General features: G+C 27.9%; 1 protein-coding gene across 4 annotated transcripts in view; it reads right to left on the bottom strand.

Annotated features, from left to right (window-relative positions):
• Nucleotides 1-16: 16 nt before the first annotated feature.
• The window catches only part of LOC136968683 (ankyrin repeat and death domain-containing protein 1A-like), a 28,046-nt gene continuing 6,325 nt past the window's right edge, over nt 17-21,737 (bottom strand). Inside the window, exons 2-10 of one of the 4 annotated variants that reach the window (XM_067262699.1) lie at nt 18,541-18,588; nt 18,329-18,449; nt 11,961-12,053; nt 10,100-10,320; nt 9,771-10,026; nt 6,965-7,097; nt 6,583-6,785; nt 6,230-6,484; nt 17-3,103 (exon numbers count right to left, since the gene is read on the bottom strand). In XM_067262699.1, coding sequence (XP_067118800.1) covers nt 2,478-3,103; nt 6,230-6,484; nt 6,583-6,785; nt 6,965-7,097; nt 9,771-10,026; nt 10,100-10,320; nt 11,961-12,039 — 1,773 coding nt within the window. In that variant the 5' untranslated portion in view covers nt 12,040-12,053; nt 18,329-18,449; nt 18,541-18,588 and the 3' untranslated portion in view covers nt 17-2,477. The remainder of the gene's footprint in view (nt 3,104-6,229; nt 6,485-6,582; nt 6,786-6,964; nt 7,098-9,770; nt 10,027-10,099; nt 10,321-11,960; nt 12,054-18,328; nt 18,450-18,540; nt 18,589-21,737) is intronic. The other 3 variants (XM_067262691.1, XM_067262711.1, XM_067262703.1) reach the window with 3 other exon arrangements.

Raw genomic sequence — 21,737 nt, 5'->3', positions numbered from 1 at the left:
ATAATGAAAACAAAGATTTGTTTTTAAATGATTTTAATCTTTTCAAATTTGTACTCCTCAACCCCTACAAAGCTATCACAGTTGAATTTATATTCACAATACTTTCAATTAAAATCATACATTTTTTTTTATTACAAAAAAAACTAAAAATAATTCTAAATAAAATGTATGGTTTCTTCTCTTTCGACAGAAGAGAAATTGTAAAATTTGATTATAAACAAACCAACATGAGCACAGTTTACACATTTTAGTAAAATGTGTATAAATAGTGTGTATATATATTTATATATACAATATAAATTTACATTGATTTACATGACAATTATATACATAATAAAAATATTGGTTTAACCAGGAAAAAAACAGTCCATAGAAAGACAGAAAGAAAGTAAACAAAAAAAGAAATATTTGATACAAGTTTTGAAAGCAGATTTATCACAGTAGGAAGAATTTTAAACTAATAGTTAAGATTTAATATGTTAATTGATCTATCTGAACAGCTGTTATGAGATTATTTATAACAAACTATTCTAAATACCATAAAAATAAATGATTTTTAAGACAGGAACATAAATATTAATGTCAGATTTGACTAGAGGGGTTCAGAGACAGATATAAATTATATATGCAAATGTATAAGATGTATACATATATATATATATATTATACTGTATATATGAATGATATGGATAATGTGCTTAATTAAATTTAAGCATAAATTAAGTAAATAAAATTTTTTCTTTTAAAACTATCATTAATTTCAACTAAATCTGTTGTGGTATAAAATTTGTTACATTTACACAGACTAAATTATAATATATAATTATATTTTTTTTGAGAAGTGAGACACAAACAATTGATTTAATCAACTTTATGAGTCATTTATAAAGGCTACTTTACAACAGACAGATGTGACGAATTATAGAAATCTTAACTGATAATAAGTTTGAAGATACATTGTAGTCAAACTTATTATTAGGTAAATGAAAGCTCAAATGTATCATTTTTAAACATTCGAGCTTATTGGCACAATACATCACATCGTCTAGTTGAAAAAGTCTTGACAAATTATATGTAGTTTGCATAAAATATGTTCTAAACATTTAAAATCATTAGAGGTATGCAATTGATCATTAAATTTGCACACAGAATGGTTGCATGAATATGTATGTGTATATATATGTATATATATTTATATATATTTCCAAAACATGTTCAAAATTTTGAAATTTATAAAACTTTAATATGATTATGCAATCGTTTCTCATATCATTAACTTTTAGTTCTTTCCTAAAACAGTCAATTAACTCAAGCAACATTTGAATATTGCTAATTTAACATGTGCCATATACATTTTTTTAAAATTTGCATCGTGACATTTGAAACAATCAATACTAGTTAACTCAGCCGAGGATTTTTCTAACAGAGATTCCTCTCTTTGGAGTACATTCAATTCATTTTGCTGAATATAATGGTTACCCATTTTTAATATTAAATGCTAATTAATCTCTGACAAAAATACTTTAAAATTTCATATATATTAGATAAAATAAAAACTATCTAAAATATAGCATTTTGCAATCCAAATTGACTTATGGTAAACATGTCAAGGTACGATGATGATAACTGGATTAACGTGGATTTTAAGTAGCGGATAGTGAAAAAGTAAATTGTCTGATACCTATTGCATTTATGTGTTTGTATATGTAATATATTTTCCAATGTTTTAAATTCCAGTATATGTACATAGAATATTGAAATTTTGTATTAGAAAAATATGCAAAACAAAATTCTTTCTTAGTGCACATCAAGCTATTTGTTTGATTTTGTTTTATAAATCTGCAGTTTAAAGTTAGGACATATTAATAATATTTATAAAAATATTAGTGTAGAGAGTGTTGAAATGAAATTGTAACATTTGCGAATTCCTGATTGGATCTCTCATTCTGTACTATAAAACTGTGCATGTGCATATTTCAGTAATTTTTTCTGTGCAAATAATAAAAATAATTATCTATCTAGGAAACCTTAAGTAATACTGGATGCAGAAAATAGCACAACAGGAGAAAGGAAAAGCAATATTATGTGCTAATTTTAACAGTGTCTGTATAATAATCCTGGCTTTTCACATATTCTCTAACATATTATTCTTATACATTAGAAAAAAGTAGCAAATTTTTTAAGTAATAGTTGCTATGATCACTTGGTTTTAGATTCAAACTATATACAGTACTAGTTGCACCAATAAATTGTTTTGTGTCTCAAAATATAATTCTCAAATTCTGGATATCAAAACGTTGAAAAATTATTTTGTCAACAGTTTGAAGGATCAGTATATCATTGAATAAATATTACTGGTGTGATAACATATATTATTTTTCCTATTCCAAAAGTATATAACTACTGTCAGAGGTATCTACTATGAAACAGGAACAAAAATTTGTTGACTATCAATTGTTTAAACCCGGATAGGAATGTCATCTCATGCTGACATTTGCATTGTTAGAATCTAGGATTGGAATGGGATCTCTCTCTGCAGCTATATCTTGAAGGAGTAGAAATCTTTTCAAATGCAATGGAAACTGCAGTTTATTCACTTTAAAAGCTAGGTTTTCTCCCAGTTTCCGCCTTATGACAATTCGGCAGATATCAACGAGGTTCATTGGATTGCCTTTCATGTAAATTAGCCAACCTTTTATACTGTGAATGGTATAATTGTGGGGAAATGGAGAAGGAAGGATTTCGAGCCAAGGAGTTCTATGAAGATAAAATCCTGCATAGACCAGTAATTTAACTGTATGAAAATGATTCTTTCGTCGTGCTAAGCACAGATTGTCAATATTGCATGAATATAAGTTACCCATATTTACATCGCTACCATTTCGAATCAGTTCTTCGGCAAATATAAATTTGTCCAACAAAATAGCACGATATAACGGCGTATCACCAGGCGTGAAGCTCTCAACATTTAATTTACAGCCACACTGTATTAAGATATGAAGAATATTGCAGAAAACATCAAAACTCTGTTCCTGAATGCCTTCTACAGCTTCATGAACAAGTGTCTGTCCTGAGAGTCCATTACAAAGACTTATATTCCCACCTATAAAAAAAAAAATACATAAATTATTAAACATTTAAAATTTTATATAACTAAATATTTTGTAGTACTGACGCAGACTGAATATTTTATTATTTAGAAAATTAGACTAACTAACTAACTTCAATAATTAAAATTAGTCTTGCTAAGCTGGTAACATATGTGATTTTTAGATAATCATTTATTTGAAAAAATTATCATTTTCAGTAATATTTAAAAATATAAATTTATGTATTGAAAAATATTTAAAATCTTTATCCTGGATATTAATTTATCAGTATTGGGCACTTTTGTCAATTGTGTTTCCTTTGTAAAGGGTAAAGCTCTCCCTAAGGCTAAAGTAGTGATTGATATTTTAAGCAAGATAAAAAATAGCCATATGCTTCTTTTTGAAAGATTGGCTGCTTCTCTATTTACATCAAGTTAGTCGTACAGTTTACTTTTATGAGGATCTTTTCACTTTGACAGGACTGATTCAATTGAACTTCTGTTTTTTGTCACATTTTTGGTTGAGAGATCAACACCAATGTACACTATCAGATCTGAATTGGATTTGGAATTTCCTTATAAACACTTCAGTAAACTCGTACTTAAATTTCTGTCAAATATTCTCTCTGACCAATTCTTCTTATGTTTGTGTCATATTTGGTTTTAAAATGACTGTCAATGAACTGACATTCAAAAAATAGTTGGTACACCCAGTTGAATGGCCAACTGAACTGAATCAGCTTTTCCTTAGCTCTAATTGATTCATCTTCAGAGACCATAAAATACTATAGTAACACAATTATATTAGAATTTAATGATTTTTTTGCCCATAGAGGAAGAGGAAAAGATAGCCAATGCTAAATTTTATCTCGGGTACACAAGAAAAGAAATGTATTGAAAATGATTGCCCAGGTATGTTTAAACAAGTTTTGTTTAATATGGAAAAACTTCAATGTAAATTTTAATTCTTCAGATAAATGTTTATTGTACATGGGGAATGTAACCATGAATCATTATTTATACAACTGTGAAAAATTTGCATCTTTTTATCCAACTGAAGATTGTAGCAACGTTTGTATTTCTACTGGAAACAGGGTATATGGATTGTTTTCTAATACAGATTTTGTTAAAACAATTTGGAAAAAATATAATTTTATTGTAAAGGCCATTAACTGTACTAACCCCTCCTTCCAGAGGAGATTTTCTGTAAAGAGTATAATATAATAAATAATAATATTTAAAATCTTTACGAAGAAAATTATCAATCAAAAAATAAAGTATTCACATTTTCACAAAAACAAATAATATTCAAATATGTATACATGCACATCATGTTTTTCTTTAAATATACATAATGAAAACTTTAGGAAATATGTTAGATTTCTAAAACTGAAAAACTTTCAAAGATGTTGATAATACTTTAATGGCATTCAAAGATTTAAGCTTTAAGATTACTTAAAAAACATATTTGCATAGCTAGCTACAAACAATGTTTTCTTATTGTACATTGCTAATTAAATCTTGGAAAGTTTTAAATAGCATATAAAAACAACATTTTTCTATGGTACGAGAAAATTTTATAACTTAAGTGAATGATGTCAAAAATCTCAAAGTCAACTAAGCAATATAATTGCAAAGTGTATTCAAAATTACCTTTGTAATAATTACTTTAAAAATTATGAAACTATAATCCAAACTAAGTCTAAGATTCTGATTATATATTATATGAATACAGGCTGAATATCTACAGTTTTGTCCAGAGACATATTCTCATATTAAAAATTTCAATGTACTCATAAACTACTACTCTGAAATTAACTGATTACCAAAAGTAATCACAGTTACTTTCAGGGAGTTAGTTTTACATTGACTGCAAGAGTAAAAACATATTTCCTCATGGTTTTCAGTAAAACACAGTGAGTTAATTCTCAAAATAATTAATTACTTTTGTTACTCTGCAATAAAATAGTGGACTTTGTACTGTATATTCCAAAAATCATATTCATCATTGTATGCTATTTCATTTTCATTCAGGATTTAATATAAATTTTTTGTTACCACGGTTGTAAGTATTGAAGGTCAACAAATGTCAAACGTTAATTTCAAAAATTCGCTGCTGGTGATTATGATCTATCTGACGAGCCTCAAAGTGAATAATGTTGAATTGTATAATGATGCTTTAAAATTTTTAGTGAACACTCAATCTCACTGAACTGATATTGAGTGTATAGAAATTATCTGAGAAAATTAGGTCATATAGACTTGATTCAACTGTAACAAACTGTGTAACTAACATGATCAACTGTGAAAGAAATCAGTAAAGTGTGTAAACAAAATGTATGGATTCCACATCAATTAACTGATGCATATAAAAATTAGTGACACAATTTGTATTTCATTGCTCATTAAATTACATAGCCATCCAATTCTGACCAGAATTGTCATTGCAGATGAAAAATGGAACATTTATCAAAATATTAAGTAATCCAGTTAATGGCTTTCTTCAAACCAGAAACCAGAACCAACTCCTAAATCAAGCTTATCTGTAAAAAAATGTTATTGGCTATTTGGTGGGATTGTAGTGGTATAGTTCATTTTGAACTGTTTAAACCCTGAGAAACAGTTACTGCTGAGTTGTACTGTCAACAATTATAACAGTTTTATTCAAAATTATTTAAAAAAAGAAACCAGCCTTGTTCAACAGAAAAGATATAATTATTCAACATGACAATACACATACAAAATCTATAGAGGAAAAAATTAAGTAGTTCAAATGGAAAGCTCTACTGCTTCTGCAAGATTTATTGGGCATTGTTCCATCTATCATTTGTCTAGATCTTTAGAGCAAATGAAACACACTTTGATATTTTTTGTGTCATAGCCAACAGCTTTATACAAAAAAGGGAATTGAATGTTTGTAGTAAAGATAGAATACTGTCATTAATAATGATTAAGATTATAAAAATTTTGTTTATATATTTAAATTTGTCTTTTATATTAAAATAATTGATTACTTATTGGCATCCCTTACATAAATATGGAAATATTAAATGTATCAGTATTATGTCAATACATAATACATTTATAAAAGATCAGCACAATTTGTATTACTTATGCTTTGTACATATTAAATTTTCTTACCATGTTTCAACAACAGTTTTAAGATTTCAACTTGTGCCCCTCTAACAGCAATATGCAAAGGTGTATCACCACTATCATCACGAACATTAACAAATGCTCCTCCATTAAGTAAAAGTTCTGTTAATTGGAGGGAATGGTGCAAGACACTATAATGTAAAAGATGATGAACACCTGTAACTTTGGCTCCATTTTGGATTAACAATTGGACTAGATCACAGTCTTTTTGCCAAACAGCTTCAGACAGAGGAGTATAACCTTTGGAATAAATTAAGAAATAATATATACACATATTCTGAAACTAATTTTTATAATAAAATTTTAATTATATCAGATTTTAAATCTTGATATCTTACCATGTATCTCCTCGACATTAACTTTTGCTCCACAATGCAGTAATATTCTGACAACTTGATGATTGGCACGATTAATGGCAAGGAATAAAGGTGTTCGATCTGATGCATCTAAAATATCAATCTTGGCACCAAAATTTAGAAGTTTTTCTACAATACCAGGATATCCTCGACTAGCAGCAATATGAAGAGCAGACGACTTATCACTAAAAACAAATTATACAAAAAAAAAACGGTGTATATTCAGAACATAATATATTTACTCATTTATTACTCACATATTACATTAATTAAATACTAATTACTTAGTTTGATTTATTTCAAAGTCAATGTTTATTACAACTAAATGCAATAAACATTCAATCTTGATAATTGCAGATAATACCTGATATACCTGGTTTTGCTATTGACACGACTTCCTGCACTAAGCAACATCACTGTAATTTCCTCGTGGCCACGAGAAACTGCCAAATGAAGAGGAGTAATATTCTCACTATCTGATACATTTACTCGACAACCTGAAAATACGATTTAAATGAAATATTTTTTACAAAAGTTTATTATTATTTGAATTAAGCAACCTAATATTAAATTTTTGATGCAAATATCAATTGCAAGATAACTTACACATTGTAGGATTTAGTAATGAATATACAAAGCTGTCTATCTTCCTTTGAATGTTAATGCCAAATAATTAACGAAAGTATTTTTCTTGATGCAAAACTATTTCCACGATTCTTGTTAAATTTTATTTTCATTACTTTTTAATTTATTTTCATTTGTAAACAAAATGTATGGATTCCACACCAATTTTCTCATTAAATTAACATATAATTTCTTTAATTACTAAATTAAAATACAAATTTTAAATAAGAAATAGAATACTATATTAATATACCTTAAATTTTTATTCTTAACTCTGGAACTAAAGTATCTTCTGAAAAGGAAACAGTTTTCATTGAGACTTAGTGATTAACTTCCAATAATTAATTCATATTTTCTCATAAAAGCTCATTTTTAGTTCGAATGTTCATGTAAAAAGTTATAATTAGGTTTTTTACATTGATCATATTGTTATAAAAGTAATTGTAAACCTATATTACTGTGAAATAATGCTTCATACACACAAAACTTGATGCCAAAGCAGCAATATACTCAATATTTATCTGATTAACTACAAGCAATTTGTTTTTTAGAATTAAAGCTAAAATAAAAGTTTAAAATTTAAACTTTTAAATTCTTTATATGTTACATTCTGATCACTTAATTAATAGTTAATAATTATTTCTAATATACTCTATCTCAGTTAATATACACAAGAACTCAGAATTCATTTAAGTATATTTTAAAAACACAGTTTATGACACTTTATAATAATTGAATTATGATAGATACAAATTTCCACTAAAGAGAAAATTAAGCCAAGATATATGGTAAAAGTTTTAAACTAGTTTATTTATGAGTTAAATAAATGTATATATTTCATGTAGTCTATTAGAAATGTTAGGTATAAAACTTCTTATAACTTATCACTCGTCTTTATTTAAGAATGTTTTGAAAATTACAATCAGTTCTGGAGAATTATAAGTTCACAGATGCATATTCAGGGAATACATGGATAAATAAAATAACATGAATTTTTAAACTCCTTACAAAAGACCAGTAGAAAATTTACAACATATCAATTAGTACTGCAACAATTTCCAAGAACACAAAACATTAACAGAACCAGAATGAAAAAAATACGCAAAACACACATCTATACTTCACAATTCATGATAGTTCTGCAGTCTGTGAAATATTGCATGTGATTTATTTATTCATGTCATTTTCTGTCTCTCAATGATCTGGAACTTAGACACATAGACAACTACAGAACTAATTGGTAGGTTATGAATGCCTGGATTTTGTTAGACCAGTTGAAAGTTTTGTTTCTCTATTTCTCCACATAGGAGTCTGTCGCTAAAACAGTTCAGAATTTTAATTCTGTAAAATGTGTTCAAATAACCTAGATTTTTATTTTCTGAGGAAGAAGCTGACTTTTAATCATTTGTACTTTTTATCAGTCATTAATAAATATTTCATAATACAGAATACAAACTGCAAATTAATTTTGAAAAATTACTTTGCACCAACTGTTTGTGCTGGTGCAAAGTAACAACAACTACTACAAAAATACATTTTTGTAAAAATGAAAAAAAAAATTTAATTAAAGGTGCTGAAAATGGTTCCCTTGAGCTTATAAACACATATCTACATACTTTATCTTACATGGCATGTTCATAAGAGATCATTCTAAAAGATTTTAATAATTTCCAAACAAATGTTGCAATATGTTCTTTTAAACCCGGCCTGGCCAACCCGCAGCCCATCACGTTAAATTGTGTTGCCCGCTAAGCGATATTATATATCTATTACAACTTTTGTTTCCTGTTATGTGTATACTAAAACAATTAAATAAATGAAAATTTGCATGTGTCATTGTTATAATGCGAAAGTGCAAGTACGAACTCTTGGTATAACAATAAAATCTTATTCATTTTGTATTTGTTTTACTTTTTTAGAAACATGTTTGCCTAAATTGTGGCACACCTTAATGTTACACGTGATCAAAGTGGCCCGCGAAACAATTTGGGTTGGCCAGGCCTGTTTTTAAACATATTGTTCTTTACAAAGGCAGTGTATAGATTGTCTTTGTAAACTGAGATTTCCATTTTACTCTACAAATAATAATCAAGGAGTGTAAAATCAAGCAATTACAATGATCAATTTTGAAATTAATCTATCCTCAAACACTTCAAGTGATAGTGCCAAGGAGATGTAAGTAATTCATGTGTGCAACACCACTATCCTATTGAAAGTGCTGTAGTCAAATTTTTGTTTCAGTTAAGTATCCAATGACTAGATAAAGAATCACTTCACAACATTCAGCATTATTATTGAAGAGTATAGTTATTCAATTTTGAATAATTGTCTATTAAACTATTTATAATACAGGTTATTAGCAAGCTTTCTTTATCATCTTTTATTTTATGCAAAAAAAAAAAAAAAATCTTTTTTTCAATTTTACTAATTTTAAATTTTGGAAATTTTGATTGTTTTTATTTCTTTTACAGTTAAAATATTAAATTCATAATCAGGTGACTAAATCATGTACACATACAGTATTTCTAAAACATTTATCAAATTACCTGCTTTTAAAAGCATCTCCAATACTTCAACTTTTCCACCTTCTGCAGCATAATGAATAGGCATGCGATCGTAAAAATCTGGCAAGTTAACGTCACATTTCCTTCGATGAAAAGTAAATTTTCTTAAGGACTGAAATAACACAAGTCCTCCTAAACTTGGCTGAGGTGGCTCTTTCCAACCATCACTAAGCGAGAGTCTATTTTCTGTCCAACATGAATTATCCTCAGACATACTATTACCTTGATCTCTATTTTCCTAACAAAAATATTTTCCATTTAAGCTTTAATTAAATAGTAAAAATTAAAAATTTCAAAATTAGCAACCTTACTTGATTTGTTTCATTGTTATCTTGTGTCCATGACAAAAATCCAGGTTCTAAGTAACATTCCAATGATGTAACATCTTCAATTTCTTCATTTTCATAATTATCTTCAGGTGGAAGATAATCTTCTGCATGAAGTAAGACTTCTATTACATCTACATTTCCTAACTGAACTGCTCGGCCTAAAATTGTACGTCCAGAATGAACTAAAATATTTACATTTGCACCTGAATAAAAATAATCATCATTGTTGCATTTAGTCACTGTGAGCTTCAATTAGCATACTGAAGTAGAAATTATATTAAATAAATAAAATATAAAGACATTTACTATAAAATCAGATGTTTGTGCAAATGTGAAATTTAATGATACAATGTGCTAAAACTGATAAAAAGAAATTTAATTTATAAATTAAATATTTAATGGTATTAATGTAAAAAAAAAATACAGTAAAACCCTGATTATCAGAGGTCGCACGGACCAATGTTTTAACCGAAAAGTTGGATAAAATGAATGGCCACAGCCTTTTTGAATTAAAATTTAGGAATATAAAAAATTTATTTAAGTCTTTTTTCATATCTTAGTAAATTTAATCATACATAAGAATAATAATTTATTATATAGCTAATATACGTACAATAGTTTTATGAATTAAAATGTTTATTGTAGTTACACTTTAATATGAATGATTTGTCTTATTAAAGTTAAATGATAAAAGGCAACAGAAACAAACCATGTTTTAATATATATTAATATTTTGAACTTTCTTTTATGAATTACAGTGTAAGAAAAGGAATATATTCACTTACACACTTGTCTCAGATAATACAGAACTTTGGTTAATCAGGGTTCTACTGTAATATGTTACTGTTAACAAATTCCGTGTTCTCATCATATAAATAATCTCATCTCAATCTCAGACACCATTTAAAAGTCATTTATTTAAATTTTATAAATAAAGAATGCTTTTAAGATATAAATAATAATACAATTGTTTAAAAAATGCTTCAATTCATTGATATTTAGCACAAGCCTATTTAATCTAATGATGGGAGTGGCCAGTCAGATGTCTGATGGTACTGTACAGTACATACCATAATACTAGCGACAGGATACTCATGTCAGACGAGCGTCACATGTCACCAAGGTGTTAATTAATTAATGTCCCATCATCTGTAGTGTGTTGTAGCACAACAGTACAGCTTATAAGCAAGTGTATCAGTCAAGATTATTAGAGTTTTGCATTACAATCATTCTGTGATATTTTAAGTATTTTTCATATAAAAGTATAATGGGAACAGTACAAAGTTATAGTTCTTTTAGTATTGCGTATGCCTCAAATTAAAAAATCATGAAGTGTAGGCTCAGAGAAGAATTCTGAAGAAAAATGTAGCAAGTACTTCAAATGTTTCTAGTGACAAGGAAAGTAAAATGGTGGATAGTAACAAAGATACAAATCCAGGCACTAGTGCTGTTTAAAATATTGAAAGAAAAAGTTTAACCCTTCACATTAATGACCATTTGCCTTCCATTATTAATCTGATTTTATTTTTATTTTTTGCATTTTCAATAAATTGCTTTTGGGGTTTTTATTTGCTGTTTTATCTATAATCATTAAAAATAGTCAGGATTCTAACATTTTTTTACTAAAATGAAAAGAGTTCCATGATAAAAATAAGTTGGAAACCACTGCCCCATAAAATGCAGTACTTCAACATGTTTACCATGTTTTTCAACCCAATGTTTATTTTTAACAGCACCTTTATTCCCTGAGATTTATATGAGGAAATACAGTATAAATATATAGAATGACTATTAACAAATAGACAGAATGACTATTTTCTATGTGAATAAATTATTTATTTACCTCTTCTTAGAAGTTCCTTTACACATTCTACATTGTTGTTATTGACAGCTTCATATAGTTCTTCTTCTAAAGTGGACATGGTCTCAAACAGTTCTATAAAAAACATTAATACAAACAAAAATAATTTAAAATATTTAATGAAATTATTCATATAGATCTTTCTCTGTATTTTAATTTATGCAATATAACTAGGACACTTATTTTTTTAAAAGTCAAAATTTTTTCTTCCAGTTTAATAATTTTACAGCTTACATCATTTCCATAAAATATACACTTTGGAGATAATGAGTTTTGAAAATGTTAAAATTAATGAAATATTTTCATTTCTAGAAATTAAGATGGATTGTTCAAACAATTTAAAATGTTTTTATTAAATAAATCATAAAAATATTTTATTAATTTTTTTAATAAGATTTTTGTTATATTTTGTCAAAAATATTTACAATATATTGCAATATACAAGGTGCGTCTGAAAAGTTCAGTGAATGGTCCCATAGTTGAATAACCACGCTGGTTAGGATATTGCACTCATGGAGACGTAGTGAGAGACTTGCCAACTAATGCCCCCTAGCATCAAAATCACGTCAGTTAAACGGAAGTGCGCACAACAAACAATGCAACGCAGTCAGTGTGAGGAGGAGTGTCACTGCGAAATGGAGAAACGTGTGAACATCAAGTTTTGCTTCAAATTAGGCAAAATGGCAATGGAGACACATGAAATGTTAGTGAAAGTGTATGGTGTGGAAGCAGTGAGTAAAAAGTGTGTTTTTGAATGGTTTAAATGCTGCAGAGACGGAAAGAAAGATGTTGATTGCCTTTTTCGACAGTAAGGGCTTGATCCATCATGAGTTTTTACCCAACGATACAACCATCAACGTAGAATTCTACGAGGGAGTTTTGAAACGGCTGCTGAAACACATCCAGTGACTTCGGCCACAGCTGTACCAGAGTGGACAGTGGACTCTGCTCCATGACAACGCCCATCTGCACACTGTGAGCCACGTACGGCACTTCCTCGCTACATGCCAGGTGACAGTTCTTCAACACTCCATTTTCTCCAGATCTGGCACCTGCAGATTTCTTCTTGTTTCCCCGCCTCAAAGGAGTCCTGAAGGGCCTGTGCTTTTCCGACGTTATGCAGATCCAACGATGTGTGACAATGGTGCTTTGTGCGATACTGAAAGAAGCATTTGCTCACAGCTTCCAGCAGCTGTACAACCAATGTCAAATGTGTGTTGTCGCTAACGGCGATTACTTTGAATGCCAGTAAATGTATTTTGTTTGTATCTCTTCTTTCCTTTATTTTATGAGACCATTCACCAAACTTTTCACACACACCTTGTATGATTACTGTACACCATATATTATATTATTAATAAATTTATTTATAGCTTTATTTAAAAAATAATTTATTCATATGTTGTAATATGTAATGATCTTTGTATTGAACATCACTTAAATGTTTAAAAAATTAGAACACAGCTATGTTCAAAAGCTAAAACTTTTCAAAAGATAGAACTGTTTTTTCTGTTTTGTGCATTTTTCCTGACGAGGGCCTCTGAAAGACGGCCGAAAACGTTCAAACATTAAAATTACTTGTTCATTGACTGCTGGAATTAGCAATTAGGTGTGAATTTTGTTGGGTTAATACATGATTAATTTAAACTGTTCATTATACCTATTTATTAGACTACTATGGAAAAAGGTTTTTTTTCCACAGCTTATTGAGATAACATCCACATAAATGGGCCACTGATTAATTGGATTAAATGATCTATTCATTGATATAGTCCGATAGTGCAGTCTACCGTATACAAATATCTTTTATCTGTATGATCTGATTTTATATCTAGGTTTGTTTGTTTGTTTGTTCATTTACAGCAACGCAGCACTTTGGCAATCTGCCTAGGAAATGACTTCCAGGCGGTCTTTTTTAAGAGTAACTTGCCCCTATTTAGGTGGAGAAAACCCGGAAAACTCCACGTGACCAGCCCGTCATGGCGAGGTTCAAACCCATGACTAAACTCCCAATGTTCAGGGAACAGAACCACTTGGTCACTGATGGGCCTTATATCTAGGATTGTCTTTACAGATTTCTCTTTTTCTAAAAAACATTTTTGAAGTTTATAACAGAGTTTAATTTTACAAAAGATAAATAGAATATTTGTTTTAAATATTTACACAAATTATTTAACAAAAAAGTTAAATGAGTAAAAAACTGATTCAAAAATTAAAAATTTAGCTATTTCAAAATTTTAAAATTATATATTTTTTCATTTACCGTAGATCTCGGCAGATAAGACAAGGTATAAATTTTCATCGAAGTTTTATAGTTTTAGTATATATCTTCCTACAAGACGACCCCCAAACTATCAACAGCCTATGAATTTAGTTTAGATCAACAATCATCATCTGGATAATAACACTGTATAGCATATACGGAATTATGTTCTACTAGGCCTGGCGTTGCTTGGGCAAAAGTAACGATAGCGAATGCTATCGTTACTTTTGCCCAAGCAACGCCAGGCCTATATAAATATTAAAATTATTATGTTATAGTCTCAAAAGAGATAGAGTAATTTCATCAACAAACTAAGTATTTCTAAAGAAAGGTCAAATTTGAAAATCAAATGTTCTAATATTGTTCGATTTTCATCGAATGTTCTAAAGAAAGGTCAAGAAAAACCAAACTAATGTGTTTAAATTTGAAAATTGAATATGTTCTAACATATTACTCTTTTTCTTTCTTTCTTTTTTTTCTCCAGTGCCGGTAAATCTTGCACATCGCTTTCTCTTGTTCTCCATTGTTACTTCACACTTCCATTGTTACTTCACACTTCCATTGTTACTTAACACTTCCATTGTTGATGGAAGTGTTAAGACTTAATCCTGTCCCTCTCCCCTGTGGGGAGGAATTTCGAAAAATCCCTTCTTAGTGTGCGTTCTCGTGACGTACCCTAACTGTGTACCAAATTTCAACTTTCAACTCCTAACCGTTTGGGCTCTGCACTGATTATTATTATTATTATTATTATCAATTCATCTCGATTATATATATAGATTCGTAATTTTTTGAAAGAACATCAAATTTTATTTTCTTGCATCTGGCAACACTGCCTTGTGATTGTTGCAAGCATTCACACTGATTTGAGCATTCAGGTAAGACTTTGACTATTCACAAAAACATCGTATGGGCTATTCTATTTTGTGGACATACTCTACTCTCTACTAGTAAATAATTACAGTTTGTCTGTTTTACTGTAATGGTTTTAATTTATATAAATTTCAATCTAATTTTTTTTTTCCTATAAGCCAACCCTGGATTTTCGGGGCCTTTTTTTATGATTCAACTATCGTCTTATCTGCCGAGGTATACAGTATATCTATTTATATCATTATCTTTTATCTCTGATTACTTTTAAGAGATTATCTTTTATTGCTTTTAAGAAATTTTCTTTTTATTTTGATAGAAAAAAAAGGATTATTACATAAATACATTTTTCATTTTTTTTTTTTAAATAAATCAAAATTTCTATATCGTAACATCTTTCTAAAACAATTCAATTTCAGATGGTCCTACTTTATTATTTGTTTTTTCAGCCAAAAATAACATTAAATCAATTTAGATTGCCGATTTATTGTTTTCATTGAATCAATTGCATTTTATGTAGTCCAAAACTAAAACTAACATCTGAATAATATATAGAAAAACATTTCAAACTATTTCTACCATCATCAGCTAAATAGATTTAAAATTCTTCTAAATAAATAATCATAAGTATTAATATATTTCAATTCACTTTTTGGTTTACGAATCATGAAAGAAATAAGCAAATTGCTTATACTCTGAGTCCCAATAAAATAATTAATATTAATATACTGTATATTTTAAGCATTGAATATAACTGAATACTGAAGAAATAATTTATTAAATTTGTTTAAGCACTAAAGAAACTGTAACAAATGACAATTATAATAATCATAACAAGTATGACTTTAAAATATATATATATATACTGTATATAGGGATTAATCTGCAACTAGTCAAATAGTCAAATAGTCAAAAGTCAATAATATTTTAAATTTGGCAAGAAGTATTCCAGATTATTTTGCCAAAAGACAATATCTATTTCTCATAAACTATACATTCCAGTATTCTACTTTCCTGGCACTCTTATTCTATATTAGATACAAGTTAGCAACAAAATATCCCATACTTGAACCTAATTTCACAACTATTCAGTATCAGATATTTAATGTCAAGAATCAAGTCAATCATTTACTTTCACACATCACTGAGTAGCAGCCAGTTTAGGCATAGAGTTCAACCATGTTGTTATTTCCACTATGGAGCAAAGCTGTATATTCCTGTTGCTGCCATGCAATTACCAGATAGATTGAAAGATTGCAATGAATTCTGTATATTTCAGCTTATCCAGCATCAGATATCTGGCATTCGACACTGGACAACACTAAGATTTTGTCCGATTATCTTCAGACAGGTATCCTGTAACTAGTTGCCAGACAAGTGTGTAAAATTCTCCCATAATCCCATACACTTCAAAATCAGTGCCAGACAGTCTTATCTGTTACATGTAAAACAATACTAACACTCAACATTCAATGTTGCAGTTGTTCAACAGTTTCCAGTTGTGCCATAATTATAATATAATTTTAAATGACATCAGAAAGAATAAATTCATTTGCCATAATTCATAATTTTAACATGAATTTGCTTAATTTAGTTTTAATTATATATTTCGCACATAAAAGTAAGTTATGTTCTCTAATTTTTAGTAACGATCTGACAGTGAAATTATAGTACAATCTTAATAATCTACCATTTGCTAGTTTGACATGTCCAGTAATCCAACATTAGTCAACTTTCTGGTATTACTGCCATTGCTGCCAAATATACAAGATTCCCACTAATTCAAACTCCATTTCTCACTAAATGTGGAATAATATTGAGCCTGAGCTTGAACACTCAAATGGGCATAATATTTAAGATTGTTACACCATTATTTTAAGTACACAAAAAAATACAGTATTTTATAACACAATACTATATAAATATAAAAATCAATTCCCAAAAATTCCTTTCAACAAAATCCAGCAACTAGTTGCTTAACTTTCCCAGCAATATTTAAAATTTTGGTGGCACCATCTGTTGTGTTATTTTATTAAAAACTTTCTACATTTTTAATTATTATAAAATGGCAAAATGCTTAATTTTCAGGACAAGGATGGATTTTATAAAAAATTGTAAATGCTAATAACAAGTAAAATCATCATTAAGTCTGACCCTACTCATGGTATGACCGCAAGGTGGGGAGGTAAATGGGGTCATGGTATGACCCATGACCCCATTTATCTCCCCACCTTGTCAACCTTTAACTACCAAAATTTAATAGTATCAATCCTTCTAATACACAAACCACCCTGCAAAATTTCAAAAATTTTTGACAAAATGCACAGGGGTTATTAAGCTTTAAAGTGGACGAACAATATTATGCTCCCCATACATACACAAACATCCACACATACAGGAAAAAAACCCAAATTTTTTGCATTTCTTGACATTTCAAGGTCCCAAGTCCAAAAATGTAAAAATATTGGAAGCTGATTTTTTGACTGATTGTCACACTTTTCCCTCTGTTATATATATAGCAGAGCCGGAAAAGTAATACTGTATAAGTTTCACTAAATCTCTTACTCAATTTCATGTTAATCCACTAACTTGGCAACATGATTACTGGAATGCTCAGATGTTCTGATCAGTAGTCCGACTTGTGTTTTGCTGTGACATTAACAGTGGACTCCACACTGTCAAATTCATTTATGTGCATTATTTCTCTCACAAGATTTAATTGAAATATTCAAAATACAGCACATTTTGAGCTAAAAGTTTGTCATGATCTGCATATATTTTGAGAGAAGTTATATATTTATTAAATATTTTCCTAATTACTATCATACCTATAGTTGTTTGAGATAAACATAATTTCTATTCTGAACAATAATAATGACAGCGTATTTAATTCTTATTGAATAAATATCACTAAAATTTTCTTCTTAATATGCAAAATTTAATATTTAAGCAAATACAAACAATAACCTTATTTATTCTTTTATTGATTTTTCAATCTTTTACACGCACTTTACTTTAAAATTTAAAATAAAACATCAGAAATAATTTTGTTTTTTAATTTGTAATTACATTGGCTACATAAAAAATAATTTTACATTAGTAAAACAATGTAAAATTATCACTTAATGTATAAATATTTTGTTTTCCTCCTTTTAATATTACATTAATTTAAAAAGTTTATTTTATTTTATAACTTTGACAAAAAGTAAAAATTTACCTTTCACTCTTTCCTTTATATGTAATGAGGTTAATAAAATGAACTGTTGAAGACTTTACAACACTCATTCTCATTTAATCACATCTTCAAGAAAAATAAAATTTTCTCTTTAGATCCATACCTAATTTGAAAAATTGAATATAATTATCTAAGTAATAAAATGAACATTACAAATTTAAATACATAATTGAAAATATTTTAATATATCTTACTTCTCAAAATAATTAGAATAAAACTCATCAGAATGTTACATTATTATGCTACAAAATTTTAAAAAATCGTAGTTTTATTTTCCAAATAATGTACTTATCACAGCATAATTTTTTATTTATATATGTTATTCATATCTAATTCTAAATTTTGCATTTTAAAGCAAAATTTTTTCATTTAAATAACTATTATATTTTTATTCAGTTATATTTTATTAACTTATATAATGTAAGTGTTTAGGAATTATTATTGGAAGTACGGTAATACCCCAATTAACCAAGATCCTGCATTATCCGAGGGAAACTTGTAAGCGAATACCCTACTTTTCTTATACGTAGTTCATAAAAGCTTTACTATGAATGCACCAAGAGTGTACAGTAAACAACATAGTGCTTTTAACCTTGACTTTACTGTGTGTGTGACTGATGCTTAAGTAACTGCTTTGGCAAACAATAGAGGAACTGCTATAAAACAAAAGTGTAAAATGATAATATACTGTACATTAAAAAATAATGTTTCTGTTACCTTTTATTATTTAACTTCAATGTGAGACAAATCATTCATATTAAAATGATGTATTACTATACATTTTTATTACACATTTATATTCTTAGAACAATTATATGTATCAGTTATACAACTGATACATATAATTGTTGTAAAAATGAGAATTAAGAAATGATGTAAAAAATGTTATTCTTATGTGTTTAATCGATTAAGTTCATTAAAGAGAAAAAAGGGAGACTTAAAACTTATACCAAGTAAATCTTTTTACATTCATAATTTTAAATCCGAAATGGCCATGCCATCCATGTTATCTGAGTTTTTGGTCGTCTGAGATAACATCAGTCCATATTACTTCAGATAATCAGTGTTCTACTGTACTACAAAAAAAAATCTAAAACAGATTAAGCAGAATAATCGTGCATTTCATTTAGATAAGTACTCATTTATAAAATAACCACTTAAAACAATATACAGCACAATCTTAGTAATCCAGCCATTTGCTAGTTTGGCGTGTCCAGTAATCCAACACTAATTCTCTCTCTGGTATTAGTGGCACTGTTGTCAAATTGTAAACAAGCTTCCCACTAGCTCAAAACTTCCATATTTAAAAGAATTAGCTAAGCACTTTGATCTTATTTATTTTTCTATTTTTATCAATGATGATTGTTATAAATTTCTAAATTATCTACAAAATTAAAATCACTAAACCTATAAACCATCAAATTTTTATAACAAGTGCAAACGTTTTTGCCCATTTTGAATGGGCATCATCAAGCAAACGTTTGCACTTGTTATAAAAATTTGCTGGTTTATAGGTTTAGTGTTTTTAATTTTAATTTAACCAGTTTTAAGTGGCAGTTTTCTTCTAGCTACAAAATAAAAGAAAGAATAAAAAGAGGGACGAAAACCAGAGGTTAGTTTCAAAATCAGCCACGGCCATTATCTTTCAGACCAAGAGAAAGTGGAGTTAGCTGTTTTTGAAACTACGCATCTCAAATATTTTCTTTCCAAACGATTAAACCAATGAATTCACTTTTAATTCCAATAATCTATCAATCTCCTTACTCTGACACTCTTCTGGTCTCATAGATGTTGGATTACCAAAATTATATAGTATATAAATGTCTAAAATTAATTGTTAAATAATATAAGCTATTTCTATAAGTTTAACAATAAAATTTAATTATTATATGTTTTCCATTTGAATTTTATTGAAAAATGAATAATTACATTAAAGTCATTTTTAATGTAATTATTAGCATAATACACAACAATTAATTAATTTATTCACTTTTTAAATTTTATAGACAATAGAGACTTTCTGCAGAATTCAGAATAATTATCATTATGAATATTTTTTTGATAGGAATACCAGTTATTAGTTTGCGTGATAAAACTCTTATAACGACTGCTAAGCAACATGCAATCTTACTTATTATATTAAATATACACTAAAAAGTCATAATAGTGAATTAGAAGTGATAAAATATATTATTAGATATAATACATCTAATTGTGGTTTCAGATATGTATCTAAATATGATGTATTTATTAGGATAAAATGTGTCTGATCCTGTTTCACTTATTCTTATGTTTCTTTATGCATGTATATAGTCAAACTATAAAACAAAAAATTTGTCTTGTCTTCAATTCAATTAACTTATCAGATGCAAGTAGAATGGATAATTTATTACATTCAATTCAATAGCCAAATGTAATAATTGCATTTATTATAACATTACATAATTAAAAAAAAAAATAATCTATTGATCTTAGAAATATTGACTTATGCAAATTTCTACATCTTATTTTCTACAGTATAGTAATTTCTATTGTATTAGTAGATTTGCCAATATAAAATTTATTTATATTACTATCTAGTATAACTTTGCCCCAATCCACGTAGATATCAAAGTAGATATAGCACACTAAAAATATACTATGAAATCAATTAAAAAAAAAAATATCTATTTCTCTTGGTTGATGCTTAGTAATTACTTTGCTTAATAATGCATAACTTTCAAATATATTTCTAAGTACAAATAAATTATTTTTTATAATGTAAAATTTATTTTCTTTACAAAAACATACTATTTAATAAATGAATGCCATTTACTCTCAGATCCCTTTAATTTTTAATTCAGTAAACTTGTTTTACTTTATACATATATATATTGTGGTCTATAAAAAGATACCTGAAGTTAGAAAAATCAATTTTTATTTTTCGAGAGCATCTTACTCTACAGATTAGGAGGAATATATAAGAGGGCATTTATAGCTTAAAATGTTACCAAACATTACTAAAATCATTTGGTGTCGAAACCTAAAAATTGACTATTTCAACCATATTTAGATCACTTTTTTACTCTACAGTAAAATTTACTTTTTCAATTTAAGATATCTTCTCATAGTGTCTTGTAAAATTCGTGTTTGTGTGTTTTGCAATCTCCTTGCAAAGATACAGTATTTTTTCAAAGTATACAGCTAATAAAAATAATTTATTCAACATCAATACAACTATGAATTTATATGTGCAGGTTTTAAAATATAATAGTTTTCCTTCTGTTATTTTTTTTGCTAAAAAGGTATGTGTACTGGATAGTCAAAACTTATCAAAATCCTGTAGTTAGATTATTTTTTATTTTAAATTTCAACAGATTATTTTTCATCATTAAAAATATAGCCATGCATC

This window comes from Centruroides vittatus, unplaced genomic scaffold (genome assembly GCF_030686945.1).
Source record: "Centruroides vittatus isolate TY-2023 unplaced genomic scaffold, ASM3068694v2 contig_1033, whole genome shotgun sequence".
Classification (NCBI taxonomy): Eukaryota; Metazoa; Arthropoda; class Arachnida; order Scorpiones; family Buthidae; genus Centruroides; species Centruroides vittatus.
Note: the sequence above shows the minus strand (reverse complement) of the source record. Positions and strands in the feature narration are given on the sequence as shown.